The sequence below is a fragment of the Nannobrachium achirus genome (assembly GCF_963921795.1).
Source record: "Nannobrachium achirus genome assembly, chromosome: 10".
In the NCBI taxonomy this organism is placed as follows: domain Eukaryota; kingdom Metazoa; phylum Chordata; class Actinopteri; order Myctophiformes; family Myctophidae; genus Nannobrachium; species Nannobrachium achirus.
The window spans coordinates 41569311-41594255 of NC_137819.1; the positions used below are offsets into that span (position 1 = coordinate 41569311).

The window sequence follows — 24945 nt, forward strand, 5'->3', positions numbered from 1 at the left end:
ATGTCACGTACCCTCTATTGTAGCCTACTTTTACTCCACTACATTTATTTGAAAACTTTAGTTACTAGTTACTTTGTAGATTTTGATTATCATCACAAAACATACATGGATCACTATGCCCCTATATACATTAGACCAGGGGTCTTCAACGTTTTCAGGCCAAGGACCCCTTAGTCGAGAGAGAGATGAGCAGGGACCCCCACAACCCATAGATACCATATAGTTTCATTGGTTGACGGCACAATCATCAGTATATTTGGGATTCATGTCAACTAGTGTTTTCAGATATTTAACCACTTGAACCGTCAATACTTAATTAACTTGACCTCTTACTCTGTCTTCTCTTCTCTTTTTCCCCTCTACACCAAACCTCTTTGCCGAAAATAGCCGATCTACAAGCTCATAAGGCCTCGCAGCGCGAGGCGTTGTGAGCTTGTAGATCTGCTATTTTTGACTAAAGTACTCAGAATATGGACGCTAGGGTTCAAGTGGTTAATATATAGATAGATAGATAGATAGATACCTTTATTATCCCAAGGGGGAAATTTAGTTGTCCAGTAGTAGCACAGCAGTATACAGTTATTTACAAAGTTACAGAGACGTAAGAAAGATAGATAAGAGGAAAAAAAACAAAAAAACAAAAAAACAAAGACAAGAGCAGTACAGTACCAATAAGGAGAAGGTGCATCAATAGAGGGGGGCGAATAATATATAAGTATATATACATAAAGTGTCTTGCAAAAGAGACCATAGCAGTCAATGCTAGTTAGTGCAAACAAGTATCTCACTGTCATTGTTAAACAAAGCAAAAATACTCAGAAACTACCAACACTAACAACCTAATAGTGCAGTGTCAAAAATCAGTGCGAAAAAACGAAGAAACTAGGAAGCGTGTCACCGCAAGGCGCACCTGAGCACTCTTCCTGGAAGGTCCTTAGAGTTCAAAGTCAATACAGCAATTGTTCCTTAGAGTCAATACAGCAATGGTTCCGAAGTCTAAGTTAGGAAGGGAGACCTTTTCAAGCGTCCGTTATGTGTCTCGTTGTACAGCTTAAGGGCAGCCGGTACAAAAGATTTTCCTAATCTCTCACATCTCCGTACTGGGTAGGTAAAGCGGTCGTTTCCTCTCTTACTCCAGTAACTGGTGATCTCTAGATGGAGGGGGTGGGAGGAGTTCTCCAAGATGGAATCTAGCTTCTTCCCAGTGCGCACCCTGGTTACTTCCTCCACCCCCTGCAGAGAGGACCCAACGACAGAGCCAGCTTTCTTCACCAGTCTGTTTAGGTTAAACGTGTCACCTGCTCTGTTGTTGCCACCCCAGCATGTTATGCCAAAAAAGAGGACACTTGCCATGACAGACTGATAGAACATCTGTAGCATCCTATTGCACACCCCAAACGATCTCAGTCTTCTCAGGAGGAACAGCCTGCTTTTCCCCTTGCTGTGAATCGCCTGCGCGTTGTCCGACCAGTCCAGTGAACTATTCAGGTGTACTCCGAGGAATTTGTAGTTATCCACGAGCTCAACCACCTCACCGTTAATGGTGCTTGGCACCGGGGGGACTCTCTTGGAGGTGCGGAAGTCCACCACCATCTCCTTAGTCTTGCTTGCGTTGAGCTTGAGATGGTTGTCCTCGCTCCACTGCACAAAGTCCCTAACCACACCATCGTGCTCGGCCGTGTTGTCACCCGAGATCTTGCTGATCACTACGGTATCATCTGAGAACTTCTGCAGATGACAGGTCTTGGAGTTGAAGCGGAAGTCCGATGTATAGAGAGTGAACAGGAAGGGTGAGAGCACAGTTCCTTGAGGGGCCCCCGTGTTGCTCACCAGCACATCGGACCGACAGCCCTGCAGTCTCACAGACTGTGGTCTTTCTGAAAGGTAGTCTGTGATCCATGCCACAAAGCCCTTGTCCACCCCCATCAGCGTAAGCTTCTCCGCAAGCAGAGACGGTTGGATAGTGTTGAAAGCACTGGAGAAGTCAAAAAACATAATTCTGACTGTGCTGCCCAGATCTTCCAGATGGGTGAGAGACTTATGGAGCATGTAGGTGATGGCGTCATCAACCCCAATATCAGCCTGGTAGGCAAACTGAAGGGGGTCCAGGTGATCACTGACCGCCGGTCTCAGTAGGTTCAGAACCAGCCGTTCAAAGACCTTCATGACCTGTGATGTCAGGGCGACTGGTCTGTAATCATTGAGGACCGAGGGACGGGTCTTCTTAGGCACTGGGACAATGCAGGAGGACTTCCACAGCTGTGGTATCTTCCCCGTCCTCAGGGAGAGGTTGAAGAGATGCGTGAGGGGGACAGCAAGCTGCTCCGCGCAAGCCTTAAGCACCTTAGAGTTGATGTTATCAGGTCCCGCTGCTTTCCTGGTGTTGACTTTTCCGAGTTGGCGCCTCACTTGCTCGGTGGTGAGAAACAGGGTGGGTGGGGGAGGGGGAGATGGTGCAGGGGAAGAAAGAGGGCGGCAACCGAGGACACCGTTTGACCCAGCCGCTGCTTGTTGAACATTAACAGGAGCACCGTCAAACCGATTGAAAAAACGGTTCATCTCGTTTGCCATATATACAAAGATATAGGCCTATATCACTCAAAGATTTGGAGGACCCTCTCTAGTAACTCTGAGGACCCCCTAGGGGTCCCGGACCCCCTGTTGAAGACCCCTGCATTAGACCATTTGAAAATAGATGATCTACAAGCTCACAATGCATTACGATTCATTGTGAGATTTTTAATTCATACATTTGAAAAAGGACATTCTGCCTAATGAGTACTTTTACTTTTAGTATTTTAAGTACATTTTGATGCCAATACTTTTGTACTTTTACTTTTTTTTCATTTTGAATTCCAGACTTCACTTTTAACAGAGTACTTCTACATTGCAGTATTGATACTTTTACTTTAGTAAAGAAATATAGTACTTTTTCCACCACTGGTCTGTGCTGGTGCAACCATTGCTCGGCTTCTTCAGGGCATCTCTGGTGCTGCATGAGAGAGGAAAAAAAACAATTATATTTCATGGTGTAATACTTAAATTTCATGTATTATTATACAATTAATCATGTCTGATTGTTACATTAAGAATTGTCATAATTATCACAGGTGTAAACGCAGGTGATTGAAATGATTTTGTAGCCCCATCATTTCAGTTTCCAGGAAAGGGAAGATAAGAGGATAGAGATAGTATAATAATTAAATTATAACACTTGCAGAAGACTTTTATTTTGAAGACGTTTTCTCTCTACAAGCGTTATAAAGCGGAGCCCCCATGGACCATCAGTGATGCCGTTTGGTTCCCTTACACTTCTTTATTGAAATATATGGACTTACACATTCCGGAGAGCTTCCTGATGGATAGAGAACACTTGGAGCGAGAAGGGAAGCACCTTGCATGTGTGCATGTTTGGAGCAGTAAGGGTCGATTCATACTCCACTTTTAGAGCCTAATTTATTTCTGTTCGGCTCTGTCTAAACTATGATATGGCGTCATTCAGACGATCGGGGGGGGGGCGGGCAACGTCATTAATTCAGCTCCGAATTACTCCATATCATAGTTTAGACAGAGCCAAACCGAAATAAATTAGGCTCTAAAAGTGGAATCGACCCTAAGGGGACCAAATGGCCTCACTGATGGTACATGGGGGCTCCACCTTATAACGCTTGTAGAGAGAAAAAGTCTTCAAAATAAAAGGCTCTACAAACGTTATAATTTATGGCTAGTATAATAATCACACCTAGCGTGAAGTGAACAGTGCTGTTTATAAGTTCATTTCATTAAGTGTCCCGTGACGCTTGGCTTATGTGACCCTGGGCGTACAACAAACTCTGAGCGCGTTGTGCAAAGATGTAGGCCAGATGCAGGCAGCGGCGTAGCCAGGATTTACCAACTGGCTAGGCCTGGCACAATTTGGGTGGGCACAGATGTGAGCTTGTACATCAGCTTTTTTTTTAAATAGCGAACATTTAAATATTTACAGGGACACAATACAGCCATTTATTATGTAAGTGGACTTCCCAAGCAATATGGAGACATTTTACTAAACTATGATCAAATCAAACTGTGGTGTCTTTCTTTGCTTCCTAGATAGCCGCACATCGCCACCCCGCACCGCGGGGTGCCGTGGGCACAAAAACGAAATGGGTGGGCCTTGGCCTAGTCAGGCCCACCCATGGCTACGCCGGTGGATGCAGGCCAAGCTTTGCATCCTGTGATGTACAGGGTGTACAACAAACTTTGGACAAACAGACAAAGCCAGGTGTTGGAGCTTAGCTCCTTCCAGGAGCACCAGTCAAAAAAAGGGTACACCAGCCAAGTGGCTAAAAGAGCGTGGACAACAAGTACATAAGTGGTGTTTGGGGGGTTGCTTATCTAGAGAACACCTACTATACAGATCTATTGATATGCATACATGCTTGTTTCTTTGTTAAAACACCCCTGTTGTGGCACTAAAGCCTTGTCGAGGTGTGAACTTGGGGGGTTTTAGCATCAATGCATGTCCATTTGCGCAAGAGGCGAGACCCCTGCTCAGAAAATATATAACTAATTCGGACTAATTCAACACTGTACATAACAGAAATCTGACATGTGTGTTCATTTCATCCAGCCATTCATAAAGACAAATGGAAATTATTTTGACAATTATCTGAAATCATTGTGATCAGGACATTATTAATTGTCTCACACACACACACACACACACACACACACACACACACACACACACACACACACGCCTATTTCCTAATGCCTATAATGCTCTATTGCCAAGTCATTAATACAAGTCCAGTTGTACAGTGCTCTGTTGTTTATCAAGGCTTGGAGTGACCCTCGTGATGACGAGCCGAGAGGGAACACACACACACCTCTCGTCCCCGTTCAGTTCAGCCCAACCCCCACAACACACTAGTCACCGCCCTTCCCTTCCCTCTCGCTCTCACACCAACATGACTACACCTCGGCACACACCATTCTAACACTGAAAACCGCCGCGGTGCACCGTGGGAGTCGTAGTCCCCGCCGCCGGAGAGCACTCGTGAAGGCGAGGCTTCGCCAAAATACAACTCCCATCTCGACCCTCGCACGCTGCACACTGCCTGTCCAATCTGAATATGTGGGAGGAGCAGCGTCCGCCCACAAAAAAAAGCCACAGCTATCTCTCTTCTGTTACTGTAGCTTCCAAATGAAATTGTGCAAGAATAAAAGCTCACGCATGAAATAGAGATATTGATAACGTTTTGCTTTTTTGCATGAAGGGCAGCGGCGACGGGGGACGTCCGTCCGTATGCGGCCGGGGAGAAACACTGTCGACAAGGAGGAGAGGGAGCCGAGGACGGAGGGGTGTTGGCCTGATGCTTAAATGGAAGTGGGTGGGCCTCTGCGATCGCACATTGCCAGCAACTCCGCTGTGGATTTAATAATAATTCTGCAAAACGCAAAGGTGTCGCGTCGTGGACTCTCTATGCGGTCGTCTCCGCTACAAACAACACTCGCCGGGCTGTGAGGCGGAACGTAGCGGGGCTGCCGACAGAAGACACGGGACTTTTCTCTCCCCCCTCCACCCCCCGTTATTCAAGGCTTGTCTGATTGTTGCCTGCGCTTTGGTACCGCCCTTCCTGGCGGGTGGGTGGTGTCGTCGAACGGGGGAGATACGCCACGGCGGCCCCCCAGCGCCAACCATTCGCGGAAAATATAGGCCGTCCTCCGTCATCATCGCTACCCGGCCGGCCTTCTACCGTTCCGTGAACTACACCACCTTCTCTCTCGGTATATGAATGCGTTATGAGTGGTAGGTACCCTCCCCCCTTCTCTCCCGTCTCCACCCCTCGAACCCGTCTGACAGATAAGACTTGTATTCAAGCCCTTTGATCATGTTGATTATGATGAGCTTATTGGGATTTGTGTATTCATCTCCTTTTAATTGATCACCCTTGTTTTTTAATATCTGCATTGTATTTGTATCCCAATTTTTGGTCAGTCCAGTTTACCTTGCATGTCCATATTATGTTTGCTTTTTGCCATTGTCACTGCCTATTAAAGACACATTTGGTGACACTGACAGCAACAAAAAAGAAGGAAAAAAATACTTCTATGCAATAATAACATTGACATGTTTCTGAGCGCCTTGCTTCTACTACTTCTTTGCAGACTCGAAGAAGGACTCATCAGGAACTGAAGGAGGGAAAGCATCTAAAAAGGGGAAAAGTTCTGGATCGCAGGTAAATGAATAGAAAAGGGTTAGTTACAGTTGTTCTTCTGCCTGCCTGCTTGCCTGCTTGCCTGTGGCCCAGCAATGTTCTGCCTCCCAGGCAGCCAGCACTGGGGGCGTTTCTCTGGTGTATATTCCACTTCCTGCTTCTGTTGCAGGCAGGCAGCTCTGCTGAGACTGAGAGAGAGAGCCAGCTCTAGACATTGTGTCGTGAATGGGGCTTACACGGCTGTCACTGTACCTTGAATTGTCTGCCCTGCGTTAGAGAATGTTTCCCTTTCTTCCTTTCGCCTATGGATTTATGCTAAAGGCCCACCGCGGCTTTGGTATGGCCTTTTAAAACCACAATGGCATTCCTATCCTGTTCCCCGAGCCCTGGCGGCTCAATTCAACGGTTGCACAGCACACACACAAGCTTTGAGATTGAATTCTCGGTCTGGCCCGCTGTGTACGATTGTGTCTGACCGGGCATTGGGCAATCGGCTGCACTGTTATTATTTTCCATGTTTGCTCGTGTTCTGCCGTTTGTGTGCCGAGATACGGACGGGGACGCACCGTTGTTGAGAGAGGTGTGGGGCATTAAATATTTGCCTGCGACCTACTTTTCTTTTGAAAAGGGAGGTTACTGAGAAGAGAGAGAGAGGAGGCATTTTCTTCTTCCTACCGCTCTGAGAACACAGCAAATGTGGTTCTCTCACACACCCACCCACTCGCTTCCTGTTTCACCGCCCACTTACACTGACAGCTCTCTCTCTCACATACACACTGCTTTTTTTCCTCTCTCTCTACCCCTCCCCCTTCGCTCTCTCTTGCTCTTCCTGACTTTGAATGTATATTGTGTGTGCGCGTGTGTACTCAGGCACGTGCACACATAGACATAAAAGGATGGCTTGAGCCCCTGCCCTTTTATCCATCTGTAAAAAGTGCCCTCTCCAGACCTTGAATGCAGTTTTTACTATGGCGAAAGAAATGCAAACGCCCTCTTTCCATGCCATACCTAATAGATAATTGCCTTGTCCAAACTCTCCTGAACTTGAATGCAGCATCTTATATTGAAATAATTGTGTAGAAATCCACACAGTAAAGCTGGTTGCACACTGCTGCGTTTTTCGGGCCGAATATCGGAGTGAATTTCGGAGCGCGCAAATAAAAAATCAATCTCACGTTATGTCAGTCACGTTTGCACACTGCCGCCCGTTTCGCGCACCACTCGGTCCCTTGCTCTCTCTATCTCTCTCCCCTTGAAAAACGCATTTCGCAACAAAAAACGCAGCAGTGTGCAAAGACCTTTACGCCACATCTCCAGTATTCACTTGATTATCCTTAGTTAAGTGTGGTATCAAGTACCAAAAATAGCCGACCTCCAAGCTCACAACGTGTCGCGCTGTTTGGAGGTCTGCTATTTTCAATATTTTCCACCAAAAGGCCCTTTTAGAATTTACAGCCCCTGCCTCTCTAACATGATCTGCACGTCCCTGTGTGTACTTGTATGTGTGCATAATGTGACCTGTGGGCGTATGTCCCTCTCCTCTCTGGCTCTTTCCACTCGCATGTCGTGCTGCTCTCTATTTGTGCATGCACATGTGATCTCCTCCGTGTGTGCTTCGCTTCGCTTCCGCCTGTCCCCTCACTCTCCCCTCCTCCTCCTCACCACTTCATCCCTCTCTTCCCCCACCTCCTCCAACAGGACTCCTCCCAGCCCTCTCCACTGGCTCTGCTAGCGGCCACCTGCAGTAAGATCGGAGGGCAGCAGCAGGGTGGGGGAGCGGAGGGTGGGCTCCAGGCGGCGGGGGCCCAGCAGCAACAACAGATCCAGGTCCAGGCGGGACAGCTCCAGTTCCAGGGGGGTCAGATCGTGGTGACGGACGCGTCGGGGGGACAGCAGCTGGTGTCCCAGCAGCTGGAGCTGGTCCCGGCCCAATTCACGGGCAACGGCTGGCAGATCATCACCACAGCGCCTGCCGCTATGACCAAGACTGAGAACACCAATCAGCCCGTGACCGTGGCCACCACCGTGGCCAGCGACGGCTCGCCCGGCGGACGCAAGGTGAGGCCGGGAGCCAACTCATGGATAAAGTTCTCAGTCGCCCACGACTGATTTCAGTCATGTGGATTCCATAGAAGTGGATTCCATTATGGAAGCATGTTAATTAATAGTAGTAGTAGTTACCTACTTCCTCCCGAGGGGGAAATTCAGTATTTTCGGCTCAACCCAGCTGATTCGCTGCCCACAAGGAGAGCAAATGAGATTAGTGGTTAAGAGTCTTGCTCAGGGATACACAAAGACATTGCTACCCTGGCCTGGAATCGAACCAGGGACAACCAGGGGCTCTGGTTCCCCAGGCAGGCTCCCTAACCAAATGTTGCGCAGCAAAAATAGATAATCTACGAGTTGTCAATGTGTCGCCGCTTTGACAACTATGGGGATCAGCACTGGCCTAAAGCACAGTGGTGGTAGTGGCCTGAATGATTCCCCGTTCGGAGGTGGGGAGGTGAATGACCAACACTCACCCCCTCCCTCAGCACCGTTTTTGAAGTGCCCTCTTGAGCGAGAAACTAAACACCTGACCCAACTGCTCCTCTAGAGCTGCTCAGAGGCCAGCATCAGTATACTAGACTGTGGTTGTACTGGGCAGCTCCCAGGTGTGAATGACAATGTGATTGTGAAGTGGTAATTGTTGGAAAAAGAGAATTCATGCTCAGTGAACCTACCCTGGATAAATAAAGATGGGAAAATTGGGCTGCATTTATATGGCACCTTTATCCAAAGCACTACAGTGTATTTCACATTCAAACACACATTCACGCACCAATGGTGGTGGAAACCCTCTGTGGCAGTTGTGGGTTCTCTGTCTTGTGCAAGCTGCCAGTAGGCCAACTCGGTACCTACCTCCACACATTTGATCTAAGGAAGAGCAGGGAGACACCCTCCAACCACCACACTCGTGTTAGAGCAGACAGACACCATCCTCAAGTGTCACGCAGCTGTGATTGGATAGCTGCAACGGCAAGAAGGTTGCTGTGGCAACGATGCTTACTACGAGGCCTGCTTGTGTTTTTTGTGAACGAAGACATTTTGCTGCCAAAGTTGTGTCGGCTCAGGCTGACGCTTTGTCACTGAAGCATAAATCAGGCTTAATTTACCAGCTATAATCGAAATCCACAAGCATTTTGTATGGCGAGATTTCTCAAGATGTGTATGTATAGTATATAGTATAAGTCCAGGTTCAAGACACTTTTATACATCCTCCACTTCCCCACTTTATATAGTTAATTTCTATTTTTTGATAATCGTTTATTTTAATTTTATAGCTGATTGTATATTTCTCGTCTCATTTATGTCCATGATTATTAGTGTGGTTGCTATAGGCACTATTGTTCTTTGTGCGATATCTTTTTGCTAGCGAAGTGAACCTGCTTTTTGTTAACCTTTGTTAAGCTTTTGGTCTTGCTTCACACACTGTTGTCATGCTTCACATGACATCACAGTATATAATATAAATGGTAAGATGGAATTCATTTCCCAGTGGAATCCTCGCGACTCGTGTCAGTGTGACCACACATTTCCCAGAATTGCACTTCTCTAGTTACCTCCTGTTCTCTACTTGTTGGTCAACAACAATTTAAATGGGCTTTATTATGAATACATTTGGTTTGATTTTGAAATAGAAATATGTGTTTCTTTTCTTCCTTTCCTCCCGTTGTGGCAGGTGAAGATGGTGGGCGGGAACATGAACAACGTTGCTGGCGGTCAGCAGCAGCAGTTCCAGATCATCCAGGTGCAGAACATGCCCAGCGCGGGGGCCGGCGGGGTCCAGTACCAGGTCATCCCCCACCTGCAGACGGCCGATGGCCAGCAGATCCACATCAGCCCGGCCCAGACCGCCTCCATCGGGGGCCTGTCGGAGCAGGTCAGTGTTGCCAGATGTATGATAATTATCGTGTTTGTACGACCATTTTACCCTCTGTACGATCAGTAATTCCAAAAATGCCCAAATGTACGCTAATATCGCTGTATCACAAAAACATGATGGAATTTACTAAATTCCCCGGCTACTGATTCGGGATCGGGTTTGGCTTTTCAAAATGTGACTGAGGCTGGAGGAAACGTCCAAATGTCGGCGATTTTAAAACAGTAGAAAAGTGAGAAAATGAAGTCAATGTCGTTTTTTGTATTTTTCGTTTTTTTCCATATCACACAAGTTCGAATTTAGAACAAGGGTTTCATGGCAAAAGATAGTTGTTTTAAGGTACTACAATGGCTACTTTTATTTGTTAAACTAGGCTGCTTTTGTAAGGAATTAACCGTGTTTTTGGGGGAGGAGATATTGCGCTCTGAGAACTCATTGTCTCGAATTACACACTTTGAGCACCGCCCCATACAGCATGGTGCATCTGGTTGTAGTGTGTAAACACTCTCAGTGACTAACTTCATCTCGCTAATGTTATTGGTTTGCAGAAGACAGTATTCTGGAAGGATTAATTTTTTGATTTATACGTCGTGATCTGACTCTCTGCGTCGCCCTCGGGCACACAAAGAAAGACGCGGCGATGATGGCTTCTCGTAATGGAACAGCCGGCGCTAGTGGGAAGCTAACGCTATACAGCGTATCTCACATCTCAGCCTCTCGTCTGTGGTAAAAAATAAAGCCCCGCCGCTCACGAACGCTTCTTACCTTTTGTGAACATTCTGTCCAAAAAGTAAAGGTCCTATACACTTCTCTCAACTGTTTACTTTTCAAGTGTGGAAGAAAATCCAATCAGCGTGTTGAAATAAAGAGTTTATATCGCTCATTTTGTCCGCCGGTGCATTATTTTCCCCTCTATTATTCGTTGTGTCTATACCACGTGACCAGGGGAGGTAGCGTGTCTAAAAACAAAGGACCGGCTGACAAAATGAGCGATATAAACTTTATTTCAACAAGCTGCTTCGATTTTCTTCCACGCTTATGAAGTAAACAGATGAGAGACCGGCATAGGACCTTTACTTTTTGGATATAATGTTCACAAAAGGCAAGAAGCGTTCGAGAACGGCGGGGCTTTATATTTTACTACAGACGAGTGGCCGAGCTGCGAGATACGCTATAGCGTTAGCTTCGCGCTAGCACTGGCTGTTTATTATGAGAAGCAGTCGCCGTTAACACAGAGAGCGTTACATTTGCGCTAGTTTTGATAATGAGGCGTCAGCTTTATAGTTCAGTTGTTACTCAAGCTCACTGCAGCCCATGAACGGACAAGTTTCTCCGTTCTGTGTCCGAGCTAGAGTGCCCTAAAAAGTGTGTTTTGCAAGCCCGCCCGCTGCTACCCACGCTCTTACTACAAAACGGGCTGCAAATGTGCTCTGTGTTGCTAATGCTCCCAAGAAAGAAAACGTGTAAATCCATTGATCCAAACTGTAGAAGACCGTGCTTCTGCTTTAGCTGTCTGCTTTAGCTGTGTACAGCAGATGGCTCTGCAAGCTTCGTAGCCGACGTTAAATCTCTTTTGTAATAGACTTTTTTTTACACTGTAAAAAGTTTTTCTTTTGTAATACACTATTTTAGTGAAAAATAAAAACTACAAAAAGAAGAAAATGACAGGATGAGCATATAAGGAGGGGAGGAGGTAGAAAAGACCACTGGCCACTATTTCTGACATGGCTGCAACTTAAGCACTATAGCACAATATATTACCACAGGTCTACTACTAAATAGCAGTGGCGTCAGTTCAGCAAAAGCTAAGGTATGGCAACATGACTGGTGTCTTGCACGCGTGCAAGGCGCGCGTGCAAGACACCAGTCATGTTGCCATGATACCTTAGCAACAGGCACGATGAAAAGTACATTTTATTATTTCCCCCTGTAGCCAAGGTATGGCAGCTGCCATAGCTTGCCATACCCAATTGACGCCTCTGCTAAATAGTAGTTTTAAATAATTGTAGTGGAATAAAAGTAAATTTGAAGTTGACAGCTATACCACTGTGGGTGTGGTTTGACTTGGGGGAGTGATTTAGGGGTGTAGGTAAGTACCTATTGTCCCTCCCATTGTCACACCCACTTCTGGCTACCTAGAGGTGTCAAAATGTTCCTTGCATTCAAATGGCTTTTTAAGCACTTTAGGTTTTATGGTGCAACACCTTTAAAATGTCCATAACTTCTTCAAATATGCTCCAATTTCAACAAATGATACATCATATGAAAGCTTAGATTCTGGACTTGGATAATCTGTACAAAAAAGAAAAATGACCAATGCAGACATAAGGAACAAAGTACCAGACCTAGTCACAAATAAGTCTGTAAATCAGCAAATCTGACCCTAGATCTGTAATTGGAGGCATTAAAAACACTGGTCGCTTATTTCCAGTCCAGTTCTAGGCTTTTATTTGTGTAAGCTCCAGGAAGTTGTCTGTTTCCACGCAGCATATTTGAAGCGTTTGTCCCGTAGGAAGTCTCAAACAAGGTTGTTTTTCTTCTTTGAAATTACATATTTACACGTGCAATTTCTCTTTTTTGGCCTTGTGCGATAGTTTTATTTCAACATTTCCCATCTGGAACCTCTGGAGCAGGTGCAGCTCATCCAGACGTCCAACCAGGGCCAGACCCAGGCCGTCCTCCAGCCCGCCAACCAGCAGGCCATCCTGACCACCTCGGCCAATCAGAGTGTGCCGCTGCAGATCCGCCCGGCCCAGTCCTTCCCCATGCAGCTGCAGACTCTGCAGGGCTCCCACCAGGGCTCTCCCCTCATGACTACAGTACCCATAAACCTCGGCGGCATGACCTTGGCGCTGCCCGTCCTCAACAGCATCGGAGGCGGGGGAGCCGTGCAGCTCATCCAGCAAGCCGACGGCACCTTCTCCATCGCCAACGGCAACCAGCTGATGACGACGGCGGTGGCCAGCGCCTTCGGGTCAAACGCCGTCACCGCGGCGCCGGCCGCCCCCGCCGACGGGTTGTCGGACGGAGGGACACAGGTGGTTTCCGCCGGGTCAGAGGGAGGCACGGCCGAGGGCCAGTCCCAGAGCAGCGAGGCAGCGGACTCTCAGAGCGGCGGCCAGGCCAACGGGCTGCAGAGCCAGGCCGAGCATCCAGCGGGGACCATCCAGCAGGTGATCGTGGGCCAGGTGGGCCACCAGGTGGTGCAGCAGATCCAGCTCCAGCCCCAGACTCAGGCCCAGGCCCAGCAGCAGCAGCCCCAGCAGCACATCCAGACCCTGCAGCTGGCCCCGGGGCAGACTCTGCAGCCCATCCAGGTAGAGGTGGAACCATGTAGTAACTGCATCCAAGATTCGGTCTTTTAATGCAAATGATCGTATCGTTTGACTTTGTATCGCAAAATAATCTACTGTATAAATAAGAAGTACTTGTGTGTTGTATTTGGCATTTTTAAGAGGAAAAAAAAACAGAAAGAGGGGTTTAATTACTTTTCCATTTCATGTCGCTACATTTTGTTTATCGATAAATGTGTGTAATCTCTGTGTTCATGTCAAGGTGCGGGTTTGTCCATATGTGTTCAAATACAATATCAGAGAATCACTGTGTTTATGGATTTATATCCATATTAATTCATTTTTCCCTTAAAGAACCTGCACTCTCCACACGTTTCACACAGATTTTTTTTGTGCTAAATAGTTACTGTATCAATTTTAAATCATAGAATCGTATCGCCATGAATGAACGAATATCGTCCATGTATCGTATCGTCAACCATGTATCGTGATGCGTATGGTATCGCTGTTAAAATGCATGGTTCCACCCCTACCTCCAGGCCTTCCAGAACCAGGCGCAGGTCCTCATCCGCACGCCCACCCTGTCGCCCTCCGGCGCCATCACCTGGCAGACGCTGCAGCTGCCCGGCGGTATGTCCCTGCAGGGCGGTCTGCCCCAGCAGCTGACCCTGGCCCCCATGGGCGGCGGGGGGGGCACGGTGGGGGGCGGGGGGCTGGTCTCCCTCGGCGGAGCTCCCCTCACGCTGAGCGCGGCCCAGATCAACCCGGGGTCCGGGGTGCAGACGGTCAGCATTGCGGGACTGGGCGCGGCGGGCGTCCAGATGCAGGGCGTGCCCCTCACCATCACCGGTCTACAGGGTAAGATCGCACTGTCAGTGGATTAGGGATGGGACGATATCGTGATAAAACACTCACGATTATCGTATCGTGGAGATTTAATGTATTGTGATATCGTCCTCCATCATGCACTGGGATCAATTCACCTTTCATTTGCCGAGCTGCATATCCGGTACCACTTAAACCCTCTATAATTGGTAAAAGGTACTTATAATATACATACTTTTTTCCACTCTCTATCAAATGTCTTTGCCAAAAAATAGCCGATCTACTGATCTTGTAGATCAGCTATTTTTTGGCAAATGTTCCACCCCAGAATGATAATGGATGTTTGGGATATTTTGATTATCGCGATAATATCGTAAATCGCGATTTCTTTGGTCAGACCGTCACAATAATTGTGATATAAAATTTTCATATCGTCCCATCCCTACAGTGGATCCCACATCAGTTCTAGGCAAACCCTGCTGTGATTGGCCAGGAGTCAATTTGATTGACAGTTTTTGCAACTATGCCTACACCTAACCTTAACCGTAACCTCAGTACAACTATGCCTGCCAGGGAGCCAATCAAGACTCAGGTGAGGTGGGTCTATCCTAGAACTGATGTGGAATTCATAATCACACGCACCAATGGCGTATTCCACATTATAGGCTCTAATGCAGCCTGACAGCCCGTCATGGGTTCGATTTCCGAGCCTGACGGCCTTTGCTGTGTGTCACTCCCCGTTTCCTGTCCTAAAGGCAGAAAAGACCCCAAAAAGATAGAAAAGAAACAATAAAAAAAAAAAAAAAAATAACAAATATCACACTGTCAGCACTACTGTATGCAGCTAGTGGATACTAGATCATGTGGGAACCGTTCCCCACAGGCACAACTAGTCAGAACAATAATCTTTTGCGTGTACAGTACAATGAAAAACATTGGTCCTCCCTGCCAGGGTCAGACCTTGATAGTGGCAGACTTCAAGTTAACAACAACCAGTATTGAACTTCTATACTGGTTGTTAATCACGTCATATAAGAACTGTGATCCAAAAATTAACAAATCATCCAGGCATTTCTGCATCGTATGATATTCATATTTGATATAGTCCGTTTCGGGAGAACACTTTATACATTTTGTCTTTAAAGTCGGAAATACACTTCCGGGACGCTACTGGGTCTGAAATCACTGGCCCTACTAGCCACGTTCTTGGGAAATGTAGTCATTGGGTTTTTAGTTGTTATACAAGTCGATCCAAGATTCCCCTACAGGGATTTCAACACAAAACATGACAACGGGACCCAGGGGGATAGCGCCCTCTAGCGGCATTGACATCAGAGTTCGTGGTCTATTATTCTCTGATAAGACTAGGAGTTGTCAACATTTGTCATCTTTAGAAAATAGAAGTTCTACATTGGCTATTTTCAAATAGACAGAAAATGTAATAATATGGCTTAAGTGTTTAAAAACTGTTACACATTTTGCTGGGGATCCCTGGAAGAACCAGTGGTGTAAAACATTGTCATCACCACTTTTCAATGAGAGGCGGGCGATTATTTGGGACGCACTGATGAATTGAGGGGCTCTGCAGAAGTATTTGCAGATATAATGTTAAGTAAAATGTGAGATAGAAATTGGAGCCCACTCGTGATGATCACCCTGTCCTCCGTCCTTCAGGTCAACCACAGGGTCAGGAGGGGGCCAAGGTTCAGTCGTCGCCGGTGACGGTCACCCTGGGCAACATGGCGTCGGGGTCGTCGCTGAGTCCCGACCAGCTGGGCTCGGTCCAGAGCTCCTCGGACCAGGAGGGTCCCCCCAGCAAGAGGCTTCGCAGAGTGGCCTGTTCCTGCCCCAACTGCCGCGATGGAGAGGGGAGGTATGGACACACACACTCACATGAGGATAGGGTCGGGATCCGGAACCGGAGGAACCGGATTCAACATTGAGGGACCGGAATCGGTTCTAGCATCATTTAGGACAGGGGTCTTCAACGTTTTCAGGCCAAGGACCCCTTATGAGAGGGAGATAAAGCAGGGACCCCCACTACATATTGTATAACATTGTGTTGCAGCTTTTTATTAACTTGTTTGACAGCACTGTCAAATTTGTGTTCATCTGTTGTTTTTTTTTCTCCAGAGATTTAACCACTTAAATCGTTGACACTTGGTAAATTTGACCTTTCACTCTGTACTTGGTCTGCTCTTTTTTTTCCCTCTACACCAAACCTACTTGCCAAAAATAGCCGGTCTACAAGCTCTCAACGCCTCGCAGTGCTATTTTTGGCCAAAGTTCTCCTCAGAATAGGGATGTGAGGATTCAAGTTGTTCATTTAAAACAATTATCCTATCACACAAAGATTTGTGTAGACTTCTTGTGAATTAAGCAATGCAGATGTTTATCAATAATGTAACTCTTGATAGCATAAAATTAAATTAATGAGAGTTACCAACTCTCCATTATTTAGCTGGGGACCACATGGAACCCCCTCAAGGACCCCTGTTTGAGAACCACTGCCCTATAGGAATAGTTAAATGTGAACCGTTAAGGAATCGGACATTCGGAGCGTTAGGTGAGAATCGTTAATGAACCAGAATCGTTAAAATCCTAAAGGTTCCTAACCCTACATGAGAAGGATACTGGTCAAATTATAGGTGCGCCATTAGGCACGAGTTGCGGAATAGTTTAATCACAGATTGTTTACCTGTTATTTTTGCCTTGCGTATTTTTGTCATTTAAAAATGACATCAGAAGGGAAGGTGACATAAATATGTACATAATTGTAGTTGTTAGTACCGATAGCAGTCAAAATGTAACTCCATCTAAAGTCATGGTTCACCACAGCTGCCCCGTCAAAGAGGTAGAGAGAGAAAGAACCTTGAGACATTTTTTGTAACATTAGTTTGTTTAATCTTTTATTTCAGAGGAGCACTACAGCACAAGTCTGTGACTTACGGCCCTTTGAATCAATTCATAACTTCCCCACAGCCCCATGATGCATATTAACAGTTTAGTTTAGTTTTTCTAGTGTGACTGACTGGCTGGTTGTAAAACACACCCTCCCAGAGGGGGACTTGTGCATGTGTAGATAACTAAAACCCAGCCCTGGCCCCTCACTAAATTACTTGCATTGTAAATGCATCATACTGTTGAATGTGCTAAACCCACCAAGTAGGGATGGGTATTCTCAGTATTTGTCAGTTAGTAAAGAGAAATAGAGAATGTAATTGTTGAGTCGAATGGTCGGACTGACGTCATCTTCTTGGTTTATTTCAGAACAGCCGACGTAAATGTGCTTTAAAAACCACAACATCGTAACTGGTTTCCCCACAGTTTTTGCGGCCGTTGTCTCCAGACAGTACACACTGTTGTGTATTAAATGCTGAATTAAATAAAAGCCCTTCTTCGAGGTACCATTTATTTTTTTCCCCCTGCAGCCAGTCAATGTGCTAGATTTAGAGCACCAAGACAGTGTGCTATCCTTTGCCCGGTTTCACCTAATAGACCATGGACATTTCAGCGTCATCTGAACAGCAGACATGAATGGTCCGAGTGTCTAAAAAGCCATGCTGATTATGGTAGTAGCCAGAGGTGCATGTCCTCTAGTCTAGTCTAGTACTCATAACTGGGCAAACAGAACAAGTCTGCTCTACTGTATTATCGCAAATCAATGTAGTTCTTGGCAATGTCAAGGAGAAGCTATTTCAACTGTTATCTGCTTTCTAGTTCTTTTACAGTGTTGATTTTTACAGCAGATTTGATTTTAGTCCTAGTCTTTTGAATGAGATTCCATTTAGTTTTTTGTCATATTTTAGCCATCTGAAAAGGTAAATATCATAAGATATCATAATATTATAGTCGACTAAAATGTTGGTTTTGTCGACAAAAATGAATTTTGGCGCGCCTTGATAGCCTTCGTACTGGCTGATTTTACTCTTGGTTGCATGCAGAAAATAGTCAATCTAATGTGAGCTTGCAGATCGGCTATTTTCAGAGCACAACACCCGAGAGCAAGCAAACATAACATTACTTGTCTTTTAGTTCTACTGGATCTCTTCTCCACTAGTTGTTGTTGTGTGCTTGTAGATCAGCTGTTTTCACTAGTTTTGTGCAATAGTCTTGTGTGATGAACCAGGGCTTTACTTTACGGAAAAACATACACAGTGTCACATCCGCTTTGTCGCGTGATAATTTTCAGAGCTTCCGTTGCTTCAGACTGTATGACGGAAGCATTTGAAAATTGTGGGAGGGAGCGGTCTGGCTGGCGAGACAGAGCACAAAGCAGCTGCTAGTTTATTTGCTTGCAAGCTCTACTAATCCTGCACATCAGACAATGTTCCTTCCTACATGCATATTTATATGCACGAGTGTGTGTCGCAGGAACAGTGGCGACCCCTCGAAGAAGAAGCAGCACATCTGCCACATGGAGGGCTGTGGGAAGGTGTACGGCAAGACGTCCCACCTGAGGGCTCACCTGCGCTGGCACACCGGGGAGAGGCCCTTTGTCTGCAACTGGATCTTCTGTGGCAAGAGGTTCACCCGGAGCGACGAGCTGCAGCGGCACCGGAGAACACACACAGGTCAGGAGAACACACACCGTACAGACCAAGACCCTAACCCTAACCCTCACTTACAATTTCAAAAAAGTATATACTGTCTATAATATACCGTATATCGTCGTTGTCGGGTGGAAACCTTGTATGTTCAAAACCTTTTGTTTTGTATTTATCGTTTTATGTTGTGTGCTTGTAGATCAGCTATTTTCACTAGTTTTGTGCAATAGTCTTGTGTGATGAACCAGGGCTTTACTTTACGGAAAAACATACACATTTGAAACTTGGAGATATTGAGGTTTCTGCCCGATAGTGACGATATAATATATATATTCGAAAAGGGAAGTGAATTGTATACAGGTCAGCTCCACGCATTGTGAGCAATAAAACAAGACGAACAGGACTAAACTAACCTAAAACAAATAATAATAATCTTCCACTAAAGCACTTAGGAGTGCTTCATTTTCATTCCACAATAAATACATAAAAATGTAAATTTTAGTCTGTATACTGTAAGTGTAGTCATGTCCGTGTGTGTGTGTGTGTGTGTGTGTGTGTGTGTGTGTGTGTGTGTGTGTGTGTGTGTGTGCCCCTGCGTGTTCAAACTGTACCATCTATGTTAGGTATAAAATACAACTAACTACCCAGTCCAGTCATCTGAAAGTTCTAGAGCAGGAGTTTTACATAATGCACGCACTGTGACTTTACAGATGAACAAGTAAATCGAGCTCTCATTAGAGGCCGGGATGAAGAAAGGCTGAAGTAAAAGTGATAGGTTTCACTAAAGTGTTAAGTGTATTAACGCATTGACTGCTTTACCACGAGTTTGCCGAGTTATCCCATATGCCCAGGCCGCCAGGCCAGAGTTTCCAGAGTTTTGGGCCGTTTAAAAAAATATATATATATATTTTTGGACCTCCTCATGACCTCCAGGCATGATCGCGATCGGTTGGTTTGTTAACTGTTGAGTGAGAAAACAATGTTTCACATTAAGTTAATCCCCCTGGGGGTCCCGACCCACAGGTTGAGAACTACTGGGTTAGCACCACTCAGAAATGTTTAAGACCCTTGCCATAAACCATGTTTTTCCATAATCTCTCTCCTTCCTCTCCCTCTTGTCATCGTTCACTCACACACACACACACACCAGGGGAGAAACGCTTTGAGTGTCCCGAGTGCTCCAAGCGCTTCATGCGCAGCGACCACCTCTCCAAGCACATCAAGACGCACCAGAACAAGAAGGGCGGGGCCGCCGTGGCCATCATCACCACTGACGACCTGGAGGACGACGCCGACGCCCCCGAGGACCTGGGAGGCTCCTCCCCCCGCATCGTCACCGTGGCGACCCTGTCCCAAGAGGAGGGGGGGGAGGAGGGGGACTCCACCCCGGCCACACCCACCCCCTCCAACCACCTGGAGGGGGAGGAAGAGGAGGAGGAGGAAGGACAGGCGGAGTTTATAGAGTAGAGATTTGGATCGTCGTCCGGAAGGCTTTCTTTGTTTTGTTTATCGCGCCTGTGAGGTCGCCGTGACAATGAGACGTGAGGACTTTTTTTTTTTTTTTTTTGCTCTTTCACGAGAGCGGACTCGAAAGAGACTCGTGACAAACTTAAATCTGAAAAAAATATATAATAAATAAATGAATACGACTAACATTTAATAACAGCAGAGATCTAGCCTACGCGTACGATGAAAGATTAGCTTGGCATTTATGGGGGAAAAAACTGAAAAATAAACATGAAGCGGGGGAGGGGCAACAAAGTTATAATAGACTAGCACAAAGTCAAAGGGGTACCTGCTGGTTTCTGACAGCCCGAGTTATACTTAACGTTTCACCTGGGTGTTGCGTACCGAGAACAGCCAATCTGTCAAGATTTCTCACCCAAAAAAGGACTTTTTCTATCGATTACTCACCCCATGGAGACTTGAATTCATGGACATTTTTTAGTTTTTGTCGCATTCCACCTTATTCCTGGCCCCTCCCAGGAACTAGGGCGAAACACCTGGGCTTGGGGAAACTCCTGGGAAAGGTGTAAACAGGAAACTCAATGAAGTTGGGCTCTGGGTGAAACCTGTGTTGCCATGTCTGCTTATAATAAGCAATTTGTGTCTTAAAAAAAAATAGTGTAGTTGCTTATTGGGCTTGCTTTCTAATGTTTTTTTTTTAACCAGTGGTTCCCAAATCTTTTCGTATCAAGAACCCCCAGATTAATATATTTGTCCACAGTCGCAGAGCCCCATCTGAAAATGTGTGGTGCCATGGACCTCCACACAAGATGTGTTGTTTCAAAAATGTCGCAATGTGACACAATGTAAGCTTGCTGATCTGCTTTTTTCAAATGTAAATGTACTGAGCCTACTTGCTTCTTGCCTACTTATTTTCCATAGACCTTGTTTCTTTGGAAAAATCTGGCAACAAATGATTCCCTGTTCACTTCCTTACTTGGGAGGAAGTGAAAAGATGTTGAAAGGCAATGGCAGCCTCCCTGGAGAGGGCCAGGAATAAGATGATAATATGACAACCTGCAGTGGTTCCCTATGGAGACACAAAGAACCTGCTTTGTTCCCTATGGAGACACAAAGAGTCTCCTCAAATTATTGGCTGAGGAATGTGACAAAAACTAATAAATATCCATGAATTCAAGTCTCCGCGGGGTAAGTAATCCATTGGAAAAAAAGTCATTTTGGGGGTGAACTATCCCTTTAAGATCTGGCTGTTTTCACTGCGTGACATGACGGGTCGTTACCAAGTATACATTCGGGGGTTAAAGGAAACAAACCCAACACACAGAGATTTCTTTTTTCTTTTATTTTTTTCCAAACCTTAATTAAATCTTATCTCTATGCACAATGACATGTTCCTGTTTGGTACAGATCAGTTGGGACCAGCGCTGATGGTCAATCATGCTGGAGAGACTTGGTGCTGATCAAGCAAGGGGACAGAGGCAGCGCGGGGATGGTGTGTGTGTGTGTGTGTGTGTGTGTGTGTGTGTGTGTGTGTCATGATCATTAAAATTCTACTTGACGATTAATTGTCACGCAAATAATTTGCGATTAACAATTGAATTGTGTTTTGTTTTTAGCATTGGACTTTAGAACATACAAATCAAAATCAAACATTTCTGCCTTGCCTTTTAGGCTTTTTAAACAGAAAATGCACAGGGCGGATAATGCTTAATAATAATAATTGAATACTTTTAAAAATGTTTTGCAATAGTCGGAAATAGACGATCCATAGATCTAATTGAACAGCTATTTCCTTTTTTTTTTTTTTTTTTTTAACAATGTTTGAAAATGTATGATCATTTGTCAACAGAATAATGGAAACGGGCGACTGATAGTCTTGCATAGCCAGAAAACTATTCCACAATCTCCAAATACTATATAGAGCCTGGAACTACACCTTCCGAAATCCGAGAACAGAAGCCGGCGTCTGTTCGTCATTTCCGTTCACAAAAATATATTTTGAAATATCATCACAACACCTTCAATTATTTAGACAGAGGAAACAGAAGTAGGGAGGAGGCGTCACATCCGCTCTATCCTCTGATCATGACTGTATGACGGAAGCAGTGGTTCTCAATCCTTTTAGCTCGAGACCCAAAAGAGTAATTTGATGTGTCCGCGGGACCCAAACAAGCTCAAAACGTGTCGCTTCGCGTCGCATTGTGAGTTTGTAGATCTGCTATTTTCACTACTTCTTAGACATTTATATTTTTAATTAAAGGAATTTCTTTGATTTTAAATCATTTAGTTTGTTTTGAATTCACTAAGAGTTTTAAAATAATGAAAAAGAAATGAGAAGATGAAAAAAAAAGATGGGATATTTACTCACAACCCACCAAAAAGTGGTTTGCGAGCCATGTATGGGTCCCGACCCAATGTTTGGGAACCACTGCGTTAGACTAATTGAGAGAGAGAGAGAGAGAGAGAGAGTGAGTGCTTGCGTCCTTGCGCTGCAGTGAAGTGGGATCAGAAGAGTTTTGGGCCCACAGTTCAGGTTCACCCATCGGTCAAGTTTCAGGTGTTGTTGACGTTTTCTTAAGAGACCAGAAAATGCATTAACTGTTATTGTGAAGGACTGAAAAAAATAACACAAAATAATGGGATAAATCTAAGAAGAAGGAAAAAAACAAGTTGGGGGAAAAAGCACATATAAAAAGATTTATACAAAATGATGCATTCCTATTGAGGCGCAGTGGTCGTGTATGTTTGTATGTGTGTTGGGGGGAGGGGGGGTTAAAAAAAGGTTTCTAATAGAGCAAAACAATCTAGCTTTCTACAACTTGGTTTGTGTAGTGAAAGCAATACTATAATTACAATGACAATCCTAGTGAAACCATGTTTACATTGCTGGGGGAAATCTTTGGTTTTTGTTTGGATACTAAAAACTAGTCAGTTTAGCTGTCCGCAGTTCGAGGAAAAGGTGAAGGGTCGATACATCTCAGAACAAGTGCTATGGTCTGAATGCACGCTTTTTGTCTGTTCCAAAAAAACTAAACAAAAAAACACCCTGGGGTGGCTTCCTGTGTCCGGGCTCTGAGCCCCGTAACTGGCCTCAAAATCTATTTTTGTCATCTGTATGTGAAATACGAGTATGTATGCTATTTTTTCGGTAAGGTTTATACGAGTGGTTAGTCTGGTTACCATTGCATGGTATTTTGATAGGTCAACCCGCTGGCTCTTTGTTCCCATGTCGGCGATGTTGCTATGGCAAATGCTCCGGGGACGCCCCCCCCCTCCTCCATCATAGATCCCACCCTGTTGCCCTCCAGTCGCACCACCCCAGTCACCCCACCACCTCCACCTCTCTGGAACGTGACCCATGTGCTACAATGCCTTAACACAAGCTGTCGTACAGTAACCTTTGGGGTGGGTTGGGGTATATGTGTGTCGGAGTGGACTGAGAAAAGTGTGTGTGTGTGTGTGTGTGCAGGTAGCACTGGGGTGTTTATGATAGTGGGACGACTATCGTGCACCGGTATAGTGCACCAAAAATTGCTATTTTCAGTGCACGACCCGGCGCAACTATAAGTGTGAATCAGGCTGCACAAGAGAGGCAAAACAAGAGACTAGACTCTTCTTCCCAATCCAATATCGTCCCAGAGCCGGTCACAACCACACACACGCTTAAGTTATACATAATCATACAATAGTGTCTCTCACCATAAAGAATTTCACAAAGATATTATTTTTTCCAAAATAATTCAGTTAAACTGAAAAGAATTATGAGTCACGTGCTTATTTGTTTGTATGCTTATGGGAAGAATATCTACAAGCTCACGGCGTGTCACTTCCTGCCAGGAGCTTGTATATCTGCTATTTTTGAATGCTTTTCTGTTAAATCTAAAAAATGTTGAACTTTTTTTTTTTTTTTTTTACACACATCTTCTCTCCTGAGGGTCCCTGGCACAAACGCTTTTCAGACGAGGGTCCTCCACCAAATACATGATCAATTTGGGGGGTTTGAGAACCACTGTCCTATGGTGTCAGGGGGGCGACTGGAGGGCAGGCCATAGCAACCATAGCTGGAATGGGGAACAAACAGAGAGAGAAAGAGAGAAAGGGGCAGGGGACGAGCATGGGGGGGATTGGGGTCCCGTTTAGCTATGTCGATGTTATGACGTGTTCTGGTGGTGTTGCTCCGTGTTAGTTCAGTGCATAATATTTTTATTCAAAATATACTTCAGTTTAATTTTTTATTTTATTTTATTGTAATCTTTTATTTTTTTTTAAAGCCCCTCCCGAGTACGTTAATATTATCGCACATGGGCACAGTCTGCGTACAGCTAATTTATTATTTATCCCTGATTTGTTAATATTTCTTCGCCTTTTTTGCTGGAGTTGTATTTGTGCGCATTGATTCCGAGGTCGTTGTACAGCATGTGTTCTTTTTGCCGTAGTTGCTGCATTATTGTTTCTTTTCTTCTTTTTAACTTTTCGTGCTTCAGGGTTCCCACAAAGTCATGAAATGTTTTTGAATGAGGAAAACAGTTCTCCAGGCCTGGAAAAGGTTTGGTATTAATCAAATGTTTTGGAAGATGTTTGGGTGTCGTCTCTGTCGGGTGGAAAGTGAAACCTCACGTCTCCAAACTCGTACTTTTCAGGATTCAAATTCCAAAAATTGCAAAAGTAGCAGATCTACAAGCTCAAGT

General features: G+C 45.3%; 1 protein-coding gene across 2 annotated transcripts; it reads left to right on the forward strand.

Moving 5' to 3' along the window:
* The first annotated feature begins 5717 nt into the window (after window positions 1-5717).
* sp4 (sp4 transcription factor) lies at window positions 5718-20328 on the forward strand. Of its 2 annotated transcripts, none has more exons than XM_080735865.1 (9): window positions 5718-5794; window positions 6154-6224; window positions 7902-8261; window positions 9925-10125; window positions 12720-13442; window positions 13958-14276; window positions 15918-16116; window positions 18618-18817; window positions 19941-20328. In XM_080735865.1, the coding sequence occupies exons 1-9, from the start codon at window positions 5788-5790 to the stop codon at window positions 20255-20257; spliced, it is 2397 nt and encodes a 798-aa protein (XP_080591991.1). In that variant the 5' UTR covers window positions 5718-5787; the 3' UTR covers window positions 20258-20328. The 2 variants fall into 2 exon arrangements, with proteins under 2 accessions (XP_080591991.1, XP_080591992.1); XM_080735866.1 differs by having other exon boundaries at window positions 12759-13442.
* Window positions 20329-24945: the final 4617 nt, after the last annotated feature.